This window comes from Pan paniscus, chromosome 12, assembly GCF_029289425.2.
Source record: "Pan paniscus chromosome 12, NHGRI_mPanPan1-v2.0_pri, whole genome shotgun sequence".
Classification (NCBI taxonomy): Eukaryota; Metazoa; Chordata; class Mammalia; order Primates; family Hominidae; genus Pan; species Pan paniscus.
The window spans coordinates 58,216,241-58,230,962 of NC_073261.2; the positions used below are offsets into that span (position 1 = coordinate 58,216,241).

General features: G+C 37.1%; 1 protein-coding gene across 3 annotated transcripts in view; it reads left to right on the top strand.

The window, feature by feature from the left end:
• The window catches only part of PPP3R1 (protein phosphatase 3 regulatory subunit B, alpha), a 72,874-nt gene extending 59,690 nt beyond the window's left edge, over positions 1 to 13,184 (top strand). For all 3 annotated transcript variants that reach the window (XM_034953292.4, XM_063594903.1, XM_055107887.1), the window contains 4 exons: positions 3,347 to 3,523; positions 4,728 to 4,787; positions 5,389 to 5,573; positions 11,033 to 13,184. In XM_034953292.4, the coding sequence (XP_034809183.1) occupies positions 3,347 to 3,523; positions 4,728 to 4,787; positions 5,389 to 5,573; positions 11,033 to 11,080 (470 nt within the window). In that variant the 3' untranslated portion in view covers positions 11,081 to 13,184. The remainder of the gene's footprint in view (positions 1 to 3,346; positions 3,524 to 4,727; positions 4,788 to 5,388; positions 5,574 to 11,032) is intronic.
• The last annotated feature ends 1,538 nt before the right edge of the window (positions 13,185 to 14,722 follow it).

The window sequence follows — 14,722 nt, forward strand, 5'->3', positions numbered from 1 at the left end:
ACCATAATTAAGCACCTGTTATATGTGATGCTCAGAGCACCAATGAAAAAGTCATGGACTCTGCCCTGAGGTGGAGTAGACATATAAATAAATAAGCGAAAAGCATTTGTAGGACTTTCATTATATTTTTTCTCTTTCAAGAGTAAGGGTGTGTCATTTTATAGATAGAAAATGGGGAAATAAGGTTTATTTGAACAGTTTGCAGTTATGTCACATATTCCATTAAAGAAGGAATACTCTTTAATAGAGGGATAAAATGCTTGTGTAGTTGATGTGCTTATGAAGTGCTTATATGAACTTTTTTATCAGATTATTTATATACATTAATGTGCTACATAATAATTTTTGGTCAGTGGCTGACCACATATACACAGTGGTTCCGTAAGATTATAATGGAGCTGAAAATACATGTACAGTCATGTGTCACTTAACAACGAGTTGCATTGAGTAATGCATCATTAGTGTAGCCTAAGTGTACAGAGTTTATAAAGTCTACAGTAATGTCCTAGGCCCTTACATTAACTCACCAGTCACTCACTGGCTCACCCAGAGCAGCTTCTGTCCCACAAGCTCCTTTCATGGTAAGTGCCCTATACAGATGTACCATTTAAGTAAAATTTTCATACTATACTTTTACTGTACCTTTTGAATGTTTAGATATGTTCAGATACACAGATATTTAGCATTGTGTTACAATTGCCTACAGTATTCAGTACAGTAAGATGCTGTACAGATTTTGTAGCCTAGGAGCAATAGGCTGGACCATATAGCCTAGGTGTGTAGTAGGCTGTCCCACATAGGTTTGTGTAAGTACAGTCTGATGTTCATACAATGACGAAATCTAATGATGTGTTTCTCAATGTAACCCCATCGTTAAGTGACGCATGACTGACTGTATGTGTATTTTGGTGTTTGCAGCAGTATTTAGATAAATTTTTCATCACAGCATTTCTGATACATGCGTTCTAGAAAACCTCAGATGCCATGAAATCACATCTGGGAAAAATATGGATAGAGTAGACCATTCAAATTATGCAGCTTTGTTTGTAACAGAGTATTAACATAAACAGTAATGATCTTAAAAATGCAAGTACAAATTAACTGTACAAATGAAACACCATAGCCCATCACTTATGAGCCTTAAACGGGGACTTGTGCTTCTTTTAAGGTATGGTACAGGTTGAAGTTATTTGCTTTAGTAGAAACTACTTTTCTAAAATTCAGTAGTGAGCCAATGTATGCCTACCTTTATTAATAGTTGTGGGGGTGAGGGGGAGCATAAAAACAAAAGAAATTGTCTTCACAACTTCATCTGTGTCCTTAGTTTTCACCAGACAACATAACAATTTTAGAAAGACTTGAGGTTCTTAAAGCCCCTAAACTTGTTTTCTCTAAAGGAAGGCACCTCTTCACTATTGTTTTCTTAAGGTCTTCATATATTGAGGGGTTTTTTTTTTTTGTTTGTTTGTTTTTTGAGACGGAGTTTCCCTTTTGTCACCCAGGCTAGAGTTCAATGGCGCGATCTCAGCTCACTGCAACCTCCGCCTCCCAGGTTCAGGCGCTTCTTCTGCCTCAGCCTCCCAAGTACCTGGGATTACAGGCGCCCTGCCATCACTCCCGGCTAATTTTTGTATTTTTAGTGGAGACGAGGTTTCACCACGTTGGCCAGGCTGGTCTGAAACTCCTGACCTCAGGTGATCCACCCGCCTTGGCCTCCTGAAGTGCTAGGATTACAGGTGTGAGCCACTGCGCCCGGCTTTTTTTTTTTTTTTTTTTTTTTTTAGAGAAACTTGCCCTGATCCTTTACTGTGAAAAATCCCTGTGAACCAATGAAATTTCCATGATTACTGACAATACTACTCTCCTTCCTCTTTACGAATTACGTGTGAACTAATTCATATTAGAACACCATCTTGTAGCTGTAGTTTTTACTTTGATAGTATATAGTTCTATTTTAATATAATTTATATTTAAAATATATGCTTTAATTTTTAAGTTCTTACAGTGAGGATGCCATATATTTAAGCTGTCAAAACAGCTTGTATTTGTACTCTTTTCTAGTGTTGTGGGCCATAATACATATATACTCATGGGCAGTATAACATTTGCCTTCTTAATTTTCTTTTTAAAAGTTGTTGTATTTAATTTATTTTTATTTTTAATTTTTTGAGATGGAGTCTCACTCTGTCACTCAGGCTGGAAAGCAGTGGCGTGATCTCAGCTTACTGCAACCTCCGCCTCCTGGGTTCAAGTGATTCTCCTGCTTCAGCCTCGTGAGTATCTGGGATTAGAGGTGCGTGCCACCATGCCCGGCTTATTTTTGTATTTTTAGTAGAAGTGGGGTTTTACCATGTTGGCCAGGCTGTTCTGTAACTCCTGACCTCTAGTAATCTGCCCACATTGGCCTCCCAAAGTGCTGGGATTACAAGCGTGAGCCATTGCACCTGGCCCATTGTATTTAATTTAAAAAATATATTTGTAATTATTTCTATAAAGTCATGATCAAAATTACTTATGTGTATTAGTCAGATATTTTAAAGGAATGAAAATGATGTAATTTAGAAGAAAATAGCTTAAACCTGTTGTTTCAAGAATTTATATAAGAGACCTGACACTGAATTTTTATGGATTACTTACAAACTAATGTAAACATTTCTTTTTAGTTATTCTTTCTCTTTTAAAGTGTTGACAAGTGAATTTTGTTAGCTATTTGGTTGTTAAGTAAAAACTGGCTTATTTGCTCAAACTTGCAAAGTATCTCTGGAAGAATATTTAGGAAACTGGCAACGTTGCTTTCAGAGAAAGGAAATGGATATCTCGGGGTGGGAAGGGAGGGAAACTTTGAATTTTGAATACCCTTTGAATTTTTGAGCCATGAACTATTAGAAATAAAGTAAATTAAAATTTAACAAGAAAAATGAAAATGAAAGTACTTCGGTTTACAGAACAGAGGTTGATTGAACCTGTCTGGTAGAACCTCCGTGATCAGCTTAGCATTGTCAGTCCTGAAATAATCTTTTGTGACCTCCATGATCAGCTTAGCATTATCCGGCCTGGAATATCTTGAGACTCAGCATACAGCGGATGTATGTAATGGCAGGTGCAAACAAACAGAAAGGTAACCAAATACAAGTATTTATGCTGTACTTACTCTATTAGAATAAATTCGTTAACATTATAATATATACCTCTTTTTATCAAATTGGAAATTAAACTATTGGATAACTGTTGGATTTTTTCCCCCCTATAACTATTACAAAATTTTTTAAAATCTTGCTACTGCCCATTAGAAAGGATTTGGGAACATTTTTAAAAAATTCTTGCTTCCTTTTTTGTTTGCTTTTAGTTGATGCGGATGAAATTAAAAGGCTAGGAAAGAGATTTAAGAAGCTTGATTTGGACAATTCTGGTTCTTTGAGTGTGGAAGAGTTCATGTCTCTGCCTGAGTTACAACAGAATCCTTTAGTACAGCGAGTAATAGATATATTCGACACAGATGGGAATGGAGAAGTAGACTTTAAAGGTAAGAAAGTAGTTATTTTTTATAACCACAAGTTATCTAACCTATTTGTATTCTTACAGCTCTGTGTAAAAAAAAAAAAAAAAGTGCTTATATTCCTTGTGACCTTACAATAATAGATTATGTTAAAACCTCAGCGTCTGTGGCATATACACCTTAATGAACTAGGACATTTTACTTTGTGGTTCATAAATGATTAAGTCATTCTTTAGGATAATCTACCAAAAAGCAGGGGAGACTCAGTATTTCCTTTCTTTTTAGAAAATTAATCTCACTTTAGGGCAATACTGTATATTCGTATATACATTAGAAGCTGCAATTCCTTTTATTTATTTATTTACTTTTTTTGAGATGGAGTCTCGCTCTTTTGCCCAGGCTGGAATGTGGTGGTATAATCTCGGCTCACTGCAGCCTCCGCCTCCTGAGTTCAAGCAATTCTCCTGTCTCAGCCTCTTGAGTAGCTGGGATTACAGGCATGTGCCACCACACCTGGCTAATTTTTGTATTTTTAGTAAAAACGAGATTTCACCATGTTGGCCAGGCTGTGGTCTCGAACTCCTGACCTCAAGTGATCCACGTGCCTCAACCTCCCAAAATGCTGGGATTACAGGCATGAGCCACTGGGCCAAGCCAGTTTTTTTGTTTGTTTGTTTTAACAAGTAAATAAACATTTCACAAGGGATTTGTCAATAGATTTTATTTTAGTTTGGAGAACAGAATTATAAGTGGAGGGATATAAAACTGATTATGATTTAGTGCTTATCAGGCAGTGAAGAAAAATGATCATTTGTCATGAAACTTCTAACAGCATATTTGATTCACAATTTTGAAACAAGTCTAAAGTTTTTTGTGTGTGTCAGAACAATTTATAGTGGGTTTTTTTTTTAAAGCCCCTTGTTACAGTCATATTCTAAGAGGAAAGAGTTAAACAACTTAAATAATATGTTTTGAGTGTTCTTTTATCTTGCACTTAACAAATGTTTGTTCAAATTGATTGACCTTAGATTACTCCAAGTTCAAATAAAAAAAATACAGAGAGACCTTGTTTGTTGAGGTTTCAAATTTGGCAATTTTATTTTTAAACGTTGCTAGTAGTACTTCTGTTTTGCAGCAAGGAAATATCCTTTTGTGGGTATGTAAGGTAAATATGTTTTTTGTGTAAAAAATTGGAAGCTCTGATTTGTGAACATTTTTAACTCTTATTCAGAATTCATTGAGGGCGTCTCTCAGTTCAGTGTCAAAGGAGATAAGGAGCAGAAATTGAGGTGTAAGTATTTTTCTTCACTGACTTCATTCTCTTATACTACCATCATTTCATACTGTATTATAGAATGCTTTTTAAAATAATGAAAAAGATGTCTTTTATTCCAGATCCTTAGACATAACTGAAATTTTACATTCTGGTGAAAATCCTTTTAGGACATTTGCAACTACTATATTTGAATAATGTGTCATTGCTGCTTTTAGTTGGATAGAAGGAAAACAGTTTCTTTCTGCTGAAAACAGCCATGTAAACTACATATGTAATTTAGAGAAGAGATTTTTTTAGTGAAAGTGGGAAGAAATGTTCTAAAGAACCGGAGAGGTTGGAGTTGTTACTATATCCAGTTTTATCTGTGTAGAAACTGAAGCTTAGCAGGGATAGTTAACCTACTCTAAGCTCCACTAAATCTGCTCAGGCAGTCTCAAAAGCCCATACTTTTAACCAACTATGTTAAACTGTGCCTAAGGACAACTCTATTTTAAGGAAGGAGACATCCTCATAGTCATAATTTTGATGTTTGTCAGTTTACTATTTTCTTTCTTACTGAAAGCATTTACTTGTGATTGCTTCGTAATTGGAATTGATTTTCCTTCCCTTTTTTTAGTTGCTTTCCGTATCTATGACATGGATAAAGATGGCTATATTTCCAATGGGGAACTCTTCCAGGTATTGAAGATGATGGTGGGGAACAATCTGAAAGATACACAGTTACAGCAAATTGTAGACAAAACCATAATAAATGCAGATAAGGATGGAGATGGAAGAATATCCTTTGAAGAATTCTGTGCTGTAAGTACAAAAGAGCTGGTTCTTCCGTTATGTTTCAGCAACATATTTTAAAAACCACTTAATAGAGAATTTCCATATTTTGTCCTAAAAACTTAAATATTTGATTTTTCCTAATTGCCCGTATTGTTTTGAAATGTGTTCTTCATTGTAATTATTAATTAACAATTATTATTCCCAAGGATACTACTTTACTTATTGTTGGTAGCCTCTCAAATTACAACTAGGTTATACTCTTAAGGTTCATTTAATCACTCATTGCTTCTGAACAGAAGCACAACCACAACCACTTAGCTTCTCTTCTCTACTTATGCCCTAAAAACAGAGAGTAGGCTTTTTGATGTGTTACAAGGATTTTAAACTGCAAGCTAGAGATACTAGAGAAAACTAGAGCATCCAGAGTAGAGGCAAAGATAACAAAGTTCTGAAATTTTTCTGTCAGTAATGATTGGATGCTTCCATAGAAAGGTTTTCTTCCTCCTTTTTATTTTTAAATGTAAATCATATAAGGAAAAACAAGTGATTTTGATAGTTGTGTGTTATGCGAGAACTGAAGTGTAGCTACTTTGACCTTTAAGTAGAAGTTCATATTATCCTTAAGCAAAAACCATCTTTTTATTATGTTTTCAAAAAGTGGGGTGGCACTGTAAAGAATAGACTGCGTCTTTTTTTGGAAGAGTTAGATGGGTTTGAGACTTTTAAGACACTGAACTACTCCCAGGGGGCGCTACCGCAAGCCATTTCTGTCCCTTCCGTTTTACCTCCTTCACCATTGCCAAGGATCACTGTGAACTGGCATTTGGTGGAGTGTGACATGAGACCAGGCTGGTTGTGCCATCGTAAATAGCAGCCAGTTTTCAAAAGAAGGAAAGAAGAGAAATTCTAAGCCTTAGGGGAATAAAATAAATGGAAAATTCTTGGCTTCAATGGTATTGGAAGAGGGGAGATATATATAATATGTATATAATATATCATATATATCTTATGTATATTTTACATATATAATATATAAATTATAAATATAATATAAATATAAGAAATATAAATATATAAATATAATATATAAATGAAGATTACTTGCATTTAGCAAATATAAAATGTAATAAGTATATCACATCAATGGAAGGAAATTAAAATATATCTTTTATATATAGAAATAATGCTGTTATCTATATTGAAGACATAAGCTAAGTTTCGAGTTTATTTTCCAATATTTATTTTAGTTTATTTTTAAGCTTTCTTTTTTTTTTTTTTGAAGCGGAGTCTCACTCTGTCACCAGGCTGGAGTGAAATGGCACAGTCTTGGCTCACTGCAACCTCCGACTCCCTGGTTCGAGTGATTCTCCTGCCTCAGCCTCCTGAGTAGCTGGGATTACAGGCACATGCCACCAGGCCCAGCTAATTTTTGTATTTTTAATAGAGATGGAGTTTCACCATGTTGGCCAGGATGGTCTCGATCTTCTGACCTTGTGATCCACCTGCCTTGGCCTCCCAAAGTGCTGGGATTATAGGCGTGAGCCACTGCGCCTGGCCCATTTTTAAGTTTTTGTAGATAGGGGTCTCGCTATGTTGCCCAGGCTGGTCTCCAGCTCCTAGCTTCAAGCGATCGTCCCATTTCAGCCTTCCAAGGCATTGGGATTACAGGCACGAGCCACTGTGTCTGGCCACCAGTATTTGTAATCAGTTGCCTTTTGCTTGTATTTTTAAGGGGCATAGTTTACGAGTGGAGAAAAATGTTCGTTGTGTTTTTAAAACCAACTTTTCTAAACATTGATCAAGCGCTTGTAACTGGCTTCATTGAGTTCTTTTTATGTTGACTTCTCAAGCTATAACAGTGAAAGATTGGAAGTTATTTTAAAAGATTGCATACTATATATGTACTTTAAAATTTTCAGAGTACTTAATGTATACAAATAATTCTTACAGATGATTAGTGACAGGCTTAAAGTTGGTGTATTGAACCCATGTATAATTTATTTTTACCTCCTCCCCAAACTCCAATAAAATGCAATGAATTAGAAAGGGTTATGAACTCACAAGGACAAAAATGAAGAGCAGAGAAGAGACAGCTCTAAATTTGGTAATTTAGAACGTTTAGAAAGTTGAATGGTTAACTAACCTAGCAGAATGATTCTAAGCTTTATCAGCTTGGAAATCTGAGAAACAAGCTGGGTTATAATGGAGAATCCGTGAAAGGCTCAGAAATTGATGGCACAAGCAACTGGAAGTGAGGATGAAAGTGAGGCTAAAAACAGAAAGACTGGTTAAAGTCTGTTTTAAGAAGGAATTGGAACACACAAGATCGCCTTCCCTACTCTGTTCCCCTGGACAGCTCTCTCTCCTGCACCCTATCAAGAGATTGGGGAGAGTCTCTAGGCTGGGAAACATGAGGCAGAGATGAGGTATATGTGTTGGGGAGCTAAGTGACAGTAAGCATATTTGCATGTTGGCATCTGTGCCCTTGTTCTGTACCTGACTTCCTGACTCCCTAGCAGCTGGACTTACACTGTCTAGGTAAGAGATGAGAAAGAGCCCTCTTTAGGAAATCTTATCTCCCCAAAGAAATGGTGCTACCAGATCATTCAAAGTATAACTCTCACTCAACAGCCCCATCATTCACCCAGAGTTCCAGTGCCCTTTCTACAGAAGCAAAGCCAAGGATCTCACCAAACACTGAAGGAAACCTCTGTGTATGGAATATAAAGATGAAACCAGGTCCAAAAAAATAAGTTCAAAACAAACAGATTAGACAAGACCAGTAAAAATTTTAAAAGGAAAACTGAAACCTGTCATTATCCTTGGGGATATTGTATATTGAATTTTTGAAACAAAAGTTGGATAATATATAAAAAAGCTCTTGGGAATGTAATTTTACATACCTATTTTTGGAGTTGTAACACCCGAATGCCAGGATTCCAGAAGGAAAATGGAGGGAAATAAATCATCAAAAACGAATCAAGACAATACTCCAAAGCCAAAAATAATATGTTTTCTGAGAGGGCTAATGGAGCATCTAGCATAGTCTGTAAAAATAATCTGGACCTGGGCACACTGTCATGAAATTTTGAGACAGTGGGAACAAATAACTGGTTCTGCAGATTTCCAAAGAGCTGGGGTGGTAGGGTGGAGTGCTGGGAGAAGGGCTTCATATAAACAACCAGGAGTCATAATGGCACCAGATTTCTTAGTAGCAGTGTGGGAAACCCACAAGAACATGGAGCATTTTGCCTTTGCAATTCTGAGGGACAGTTATTTCCAACTTAAAATTCTCTATACACTCAAATGGTAGTAGAAAGACACTTTTAGGTATGTAAGGCCTTCTCATTTTGGAAACTACTGGAGGATGTGCTCCCACTGCAATAAGGTCATAAATCAAACAAGTAGAGAGTGTAGGATCCAGGAAGCAGAGGGTCCAGCATGGTGAGAGGGAGGATCCCCAATATGATGAAGAGCGCCAGAGATGACAGGCCTGGAGACAAAAAGTCTAGAGTGCAGCAGGTTGGAAGGCTCAAAGAGTGCTTTCAAGACAATAAAATTGATAGAATTACATAATATTTTTAGTTGAATGTATTTAGAACAAAAGTTAGGGGTTGAATTATAATTACATAGAACACCCAGCAAAGGAATTAACTGTGTACCAAACAAATGTGCAGGAAAGAAAAAGTAATCATAATACATAGTTCTGTTTATCTGTATTGTATAGTTATAACAATGAAAAATGCTGATTTTTTTTTTTTTTCTGAGAGGGAGTGTTGCCTCAGTTTGTTGCCCAGGCTGGAGTCATGCCGGCTAATCTTTTTTTTTTTTTTTTTTTTTTAAGTATTAGAGACCTGGTTTCACCATGTTGGTCAGGCCGGTCTTGAACTCCTGACCTCAAGTGATCTGCCCACCTCAGCCTCCCAAAGTGCTGGGATTACAGGCGTGAGACACCGCACCCGGCTGAAAAATGCTGAATTTCTGATGAAAATAAAGATAAAGCCATTGGAATGGTACAGAGTTTGTGAAGTGTGTAGGGTAGGAGATAGAGGGAAGAGAAGTATGTGAAAGCTAAAAATCTTAAGAGACCTGGAGGTAAATAGTGCAAGTCAGCTGAAAACTTTAAATTATTGCCACTGCATAAAAGCAAATAGAGAATGAGGGCAGGGTGACAAACTGCTTTTTTTCCCACAGCAGGAGTTGTAGAATTCGTTGGCACTTTATGCTTTAGTTTTCAAATAAAGGGACTATTTTTTTAGTTTGAATTTAAAAATAATACAGATAACAAATACACATAACAATATGGATTAATCTCACAAGCATAAAGTTGAGAGAAGCCAGACACGAAAGAGATTCCATTTATAAAATGTACAGAAACAGAAAATAGTAGCTACTGGTCGTGTGTGTGGGGGGGGGCGGGGGGGGTGGGAGGAGGGGAGATGTCTGGTGACTGGAAGATCTGGGTGCTGGTTATTGGGTGTTTACTTTGTGAAAATTCATCAAACTGTGGACATTTATGACCTATGCATTCTCTTTATGTAGATTAAATGTAATAAAACATTCCCCCCAAATGATACAGATACTACACTTACACATTACCATGTCAGTATTCACTGAGATGTGTATGACTACATGTATTTGACTCTACAGAAAAATAATATACAGACATGTTTATTCACTTGGTACTTTTTAAATTGTCTAGAACAGACTGAGAGTGACACACATATTTGATTGTGAGGACAGTTTTTGTCATAATATCTGGTTATCGTGTAATATTAAACTACTGAAGTAGGGGCCAGCAAACTACAGAGCAAACCAGATCCTGCCCATAGCCTGTTTATGTCTGTCTTTGAACTAAGAATCGTTTTTACCTGAAGTGTTGTTTTGAAAAAAAAAAAAAGGAAAATGTGAAAGAAACTACATGTAGCCTACAAGACTGGCCCTTGTACAAGAACACCCAAAAAGTAATGCCTGTTATCCTAGGAGAAAGAAACCATGAAAATTCTAACTGGATGTCACTCAAGTTTTGTTGTTTTGGTTTTTTGTGTGTCTTTAAATTCACCTTCTGAATATAGCTAAAGTAATTTTTTTTTTTTTTTGAGATGGAGTCTCGCTCTGTTGCCCAGTCTGGAGTGCAGTGGCGCGATATCGGCTCACTGCGCCTCCAACTCCCGGGTTCAAGCGATTCTCCTGCATCAGCCTGCCCAGTAGCTGGGACTAGAGGCACACGCCACCACACCCGGCTAAGTTTTTGTATTTTTTAAGTAGAGACGAGGTTTCACCGTGTGTTAGCCAGGATGGTCTCGATCTCCTGACCTTGTGATCCACCTGCCTTGGCCTTCCAAAGTGCTGGGATTACAGGTGTGAGCCACCACGCCCAGCCCCCTAGTAATATTTTTTAAAATTGTAATTTGATGAAGTAGTTAGACCACGAATGAGGAGTTTCTCAGACACTGTGAAGCTTGATTTGTTCCTGTCTGTTGCAGGTTGTAGGTGGCCTAGATATCCACAAAAAGATGGTGGTAGATGTGTGACTCTTATCAGAGAGTACCACCCAACACTTTTGCTTTCTTCTCCATCTCTGAAGATCTGCTCAAGATGTCCAGCAATGCTCTCTGTGTATTTAAATGGAAGTATTTTTCTCTGTGAAGCCACATTTTCCAACATGAGCCTCATGAAGCCAACTAAGTGTTATTGAACTGTAATTCTCTCAATAACTCAGTGTAGCACTTTAAAGTCTGAAGGACAGCAACATGAAAAGAGCATATCAATGTGGTGGAGAAAGGGAAGGGGTTGGCTTTTTAATTTATTTTTCTTCATCTTTTATAACAAGAAAGTATCTATATATACATATGTAAATATTTATATATAGATATATGTAGCTTTCTATATATGTAGTAGGTTGGCTTTAATTTAATATACTTGATTCAGAAACAAAACAATAGAGTACAAAAGTGCCAAGCAGAACATAAAACATCCTTACTTTTATTTCACACAGTTTTATATATAGATAGAAGACTGTACAATTTGAGCCGGGTGTTAGGCCAGCTATTTTCCTTTTCCTGTGCTTTCTCCTTTGAGAGATTGACAAAGCATTTGTTAACGTCCTATTATTTACCTTAATTACATTTTTGTAACAAAGGAGTCTGTAACTTTATTTATACTTATGAATATATCCAGGGACTACTTCTCATTGCTGAGCAGCTTTTAATACACCTCTGCTTGAGGAGAAAGTCTAGTTCATTGCTACTGCCAAGAGCTAGTTCTTGTGTTCATATAGTAACTGCACAGGGCTTATAGCTGCTTCATTCTGTTACTTTGTAACTAGGAGCCATTGCATTTATTAAATGTCCCTCAGTAACGTTAAGTGCTAGTTGTGATTTTATACATAAAGGCCAGAAGCTGTCTGAGGCAATCATGATTGATTGTATATATCACTTACTGAAGAATACCTGAAGTGATCATGTAACTACTTATAAGGGATATCCATTTGTTTGATTACATGGGTAAATAATTTGTCATTAAACTTGTGTTTGAATCATGAATTCCCTTGTTTCAAAAGACTTGCAGCTAATCTAAAAAACTGGTGATATTTAATATGCATGTATGTATCTAAACACCCACATATATTTGTGGTTTAAGTGTGAGAAATCTTGCTAATCTATATGCCACAGAAGAGCAAAATTGTATCCAAATTTATGCCACTTAAATTTCTTTACCACGAGGGATAGAGCATGCATACTGGTTTTTTTTTCTTGATTTGCCCATATAATTGGTAATGGATAACTTAATAAATTTGTGTGATATAAAAGTAGTGTATCATGTTCTACCATTTGATCTTATCCCTTCCCATTTCTGCAAAGGTACTGTTGGCTGGAAGAAAAACATTTTGGTTAGCTTTGTATGACAGTAGTCTTTCCCTTTATAGTTTCTCTATAAAAACTGGTTTTAAAATCAGTGGAAAAGGGCAGGTTGAATCAAGGTGAATCAATCTGAAATTGAGCACACCTGCCTGCCATCGCTGTTCCTTCAACTGAGTGCTGCACATCATGGGCTCTGTCTGTGAGAGAAAAATCCCGGTGCTTGGTGTCCTTGCATGACATGGAGTTTTGCATGTAGATCAATTTAAAATGTACCTCTTGTTTACATAATTTGCATAATTTTAAAAGATAATGTTGCCAAACTTTGGAAATGTTAATGTTCAGACTGAAAATCTCCACTACATGTAACTTTCTTCCTCTGGATCAGTGGCATGGCTTATAATCCCAGCCAGTGGTTTGAACTGTTCCAGTGTCAACTGCCATGTGCTCTGCTTCAAGGGGGAACTAGTCTTTTGTGAATTTTTTGTACATAAGTATTTGTTACAAATATTTTAGCAAATGCTTTCTATTTCTCTTGCTTGTGCATATCTTGGCTGGCGTTACAGAAAAATAGTGTAAACATTATTTCCTTACCGGGGAATGAGGGTTTTTTCTTTTTCTTTTTTTTTTTTTTTTTTTAGTTTGTGTGTGGGGGTGGGTAGGGGAGGGGATGGTTTATGTTGAATGTTTAGTTTTTCTTCTGCATGATACGTCATGTTGTGGGATCTTTAGAAAACTTCATACTGTATGAATAAGAAAATAAAATATTTGAAACTTGCTTGAATGTATTCAGTGGTCTTTGATGGCTTTCCATAGCTATGAGAATTTTTTTTCCTCTCAGTCTTTTAAATTCTTAAAAACAGTCTGGTAAAGTGACATTTAATCTCTATAAAAACCTACAAATTCCTGTAGTACTCTCCCATCACCTCCTGCCATGACTTCCCTTACTACTACCCCTCTCTCTACTCCAGCCATGTTAGCCTCCTGTGGTACCTGGAGTCTTGGGTTTGTGTCTCTTAGGCCCTTGCGCTATCAGTCCCTTTTTGCCCCTTTCCTTTCCCAGTATCTCATAGCTAATGCCTTCAGGTGTTTGTTCAGTTACAGCCTGGCTCAAAAGGAACTGTCCTGGCTACCCTATTAAAAAATACAGATACACCTGGCTCTCCTTTCCTCCTCTATATTTTTCCTTCTACAATGGCATTTATTCTTTTCTGACACAGTTTACTTATGTATTTTGTATTCCCTGACTACTGAATAAAATGAAAGCTCCAAAAGGGTAGTGATTTGTCTCTTGTTCACTGATAGCCCCAGCCCAGTTGTCCAGAGTATAACCTAGTTCTTAGTGTTTACCCAATAAATAATTAATAAATTAATGTGATACCCTGTTTATGCAGGTTGTGATTTTATAATAAATGCTATTCAGTATTTTTAAAAGGTAAAATTGGCATTTCTTGAGATTACATTTACTTGGTAACTTTGCTTTCATTTATTCAACTTTACAGTCCCTACTACATGTCCATCACTGTAATAGACACTTGAGATGCTGTGGCAAATGACATCCCTGGGCCAGATAAGTTGGGGATGTTTTATATCCAGAACACCTGTATCACCAGATGTGCACTAGTTACAATGGGTTCTGTAACTTGTTAAAACATCCCAGGAGTAAAGGTTTGTTAGACCTAAGCAAGTAGATGGATTTAAGGCCCAGAGCTCCTTTTCTTTTTTTTGAGACAGGGTCTTGTTCTGTTCATCTGGGCTGGAGTGCAGTGGGATGATCACAGCTCACTGCAGTCTCAGTCTTCTGGGGTCAAGCAATCCTCCCACCTCAGCCTCCAGAGTAGCTGGAACCACAGATGCATGCCAGTACCTGGCTGTTTTTGTTTTGTTAAGACAGGGTGTTGTTATGTTGCCAGGCTGGTCTTGAACTCCTGGGCTCAAGCGATCCTCCCATGTTGGCCTCCCAGTGTTGGGATTACAGGCTTAAGCCACCACACCCGGCCCTTTTTTTTAAACCTACTTCTGACAGTCTTAAAAATAGACAAGATGACTATCCAAGGAGCATGAGCTTTCTTGCATACCATTCCTAGTTCTAGGTGGCATGAGAGTTGGAGCCCAACTCTTCAGGAGCGAGTGACTAGGAGGAAACTCCATGGGTCTCTTGCCAGCCACGAATACCTAAGAAAATGCTCTTCTCTCAGGCCCATCTCCCAGGCAATGTATCAGTGAATACATATGTAAAGTATATGTCAGAAAATCATACCAGATACTGAGTATCCAAAATATAAGCCTTAGGGTGGCAGGCAGACACAATAATTA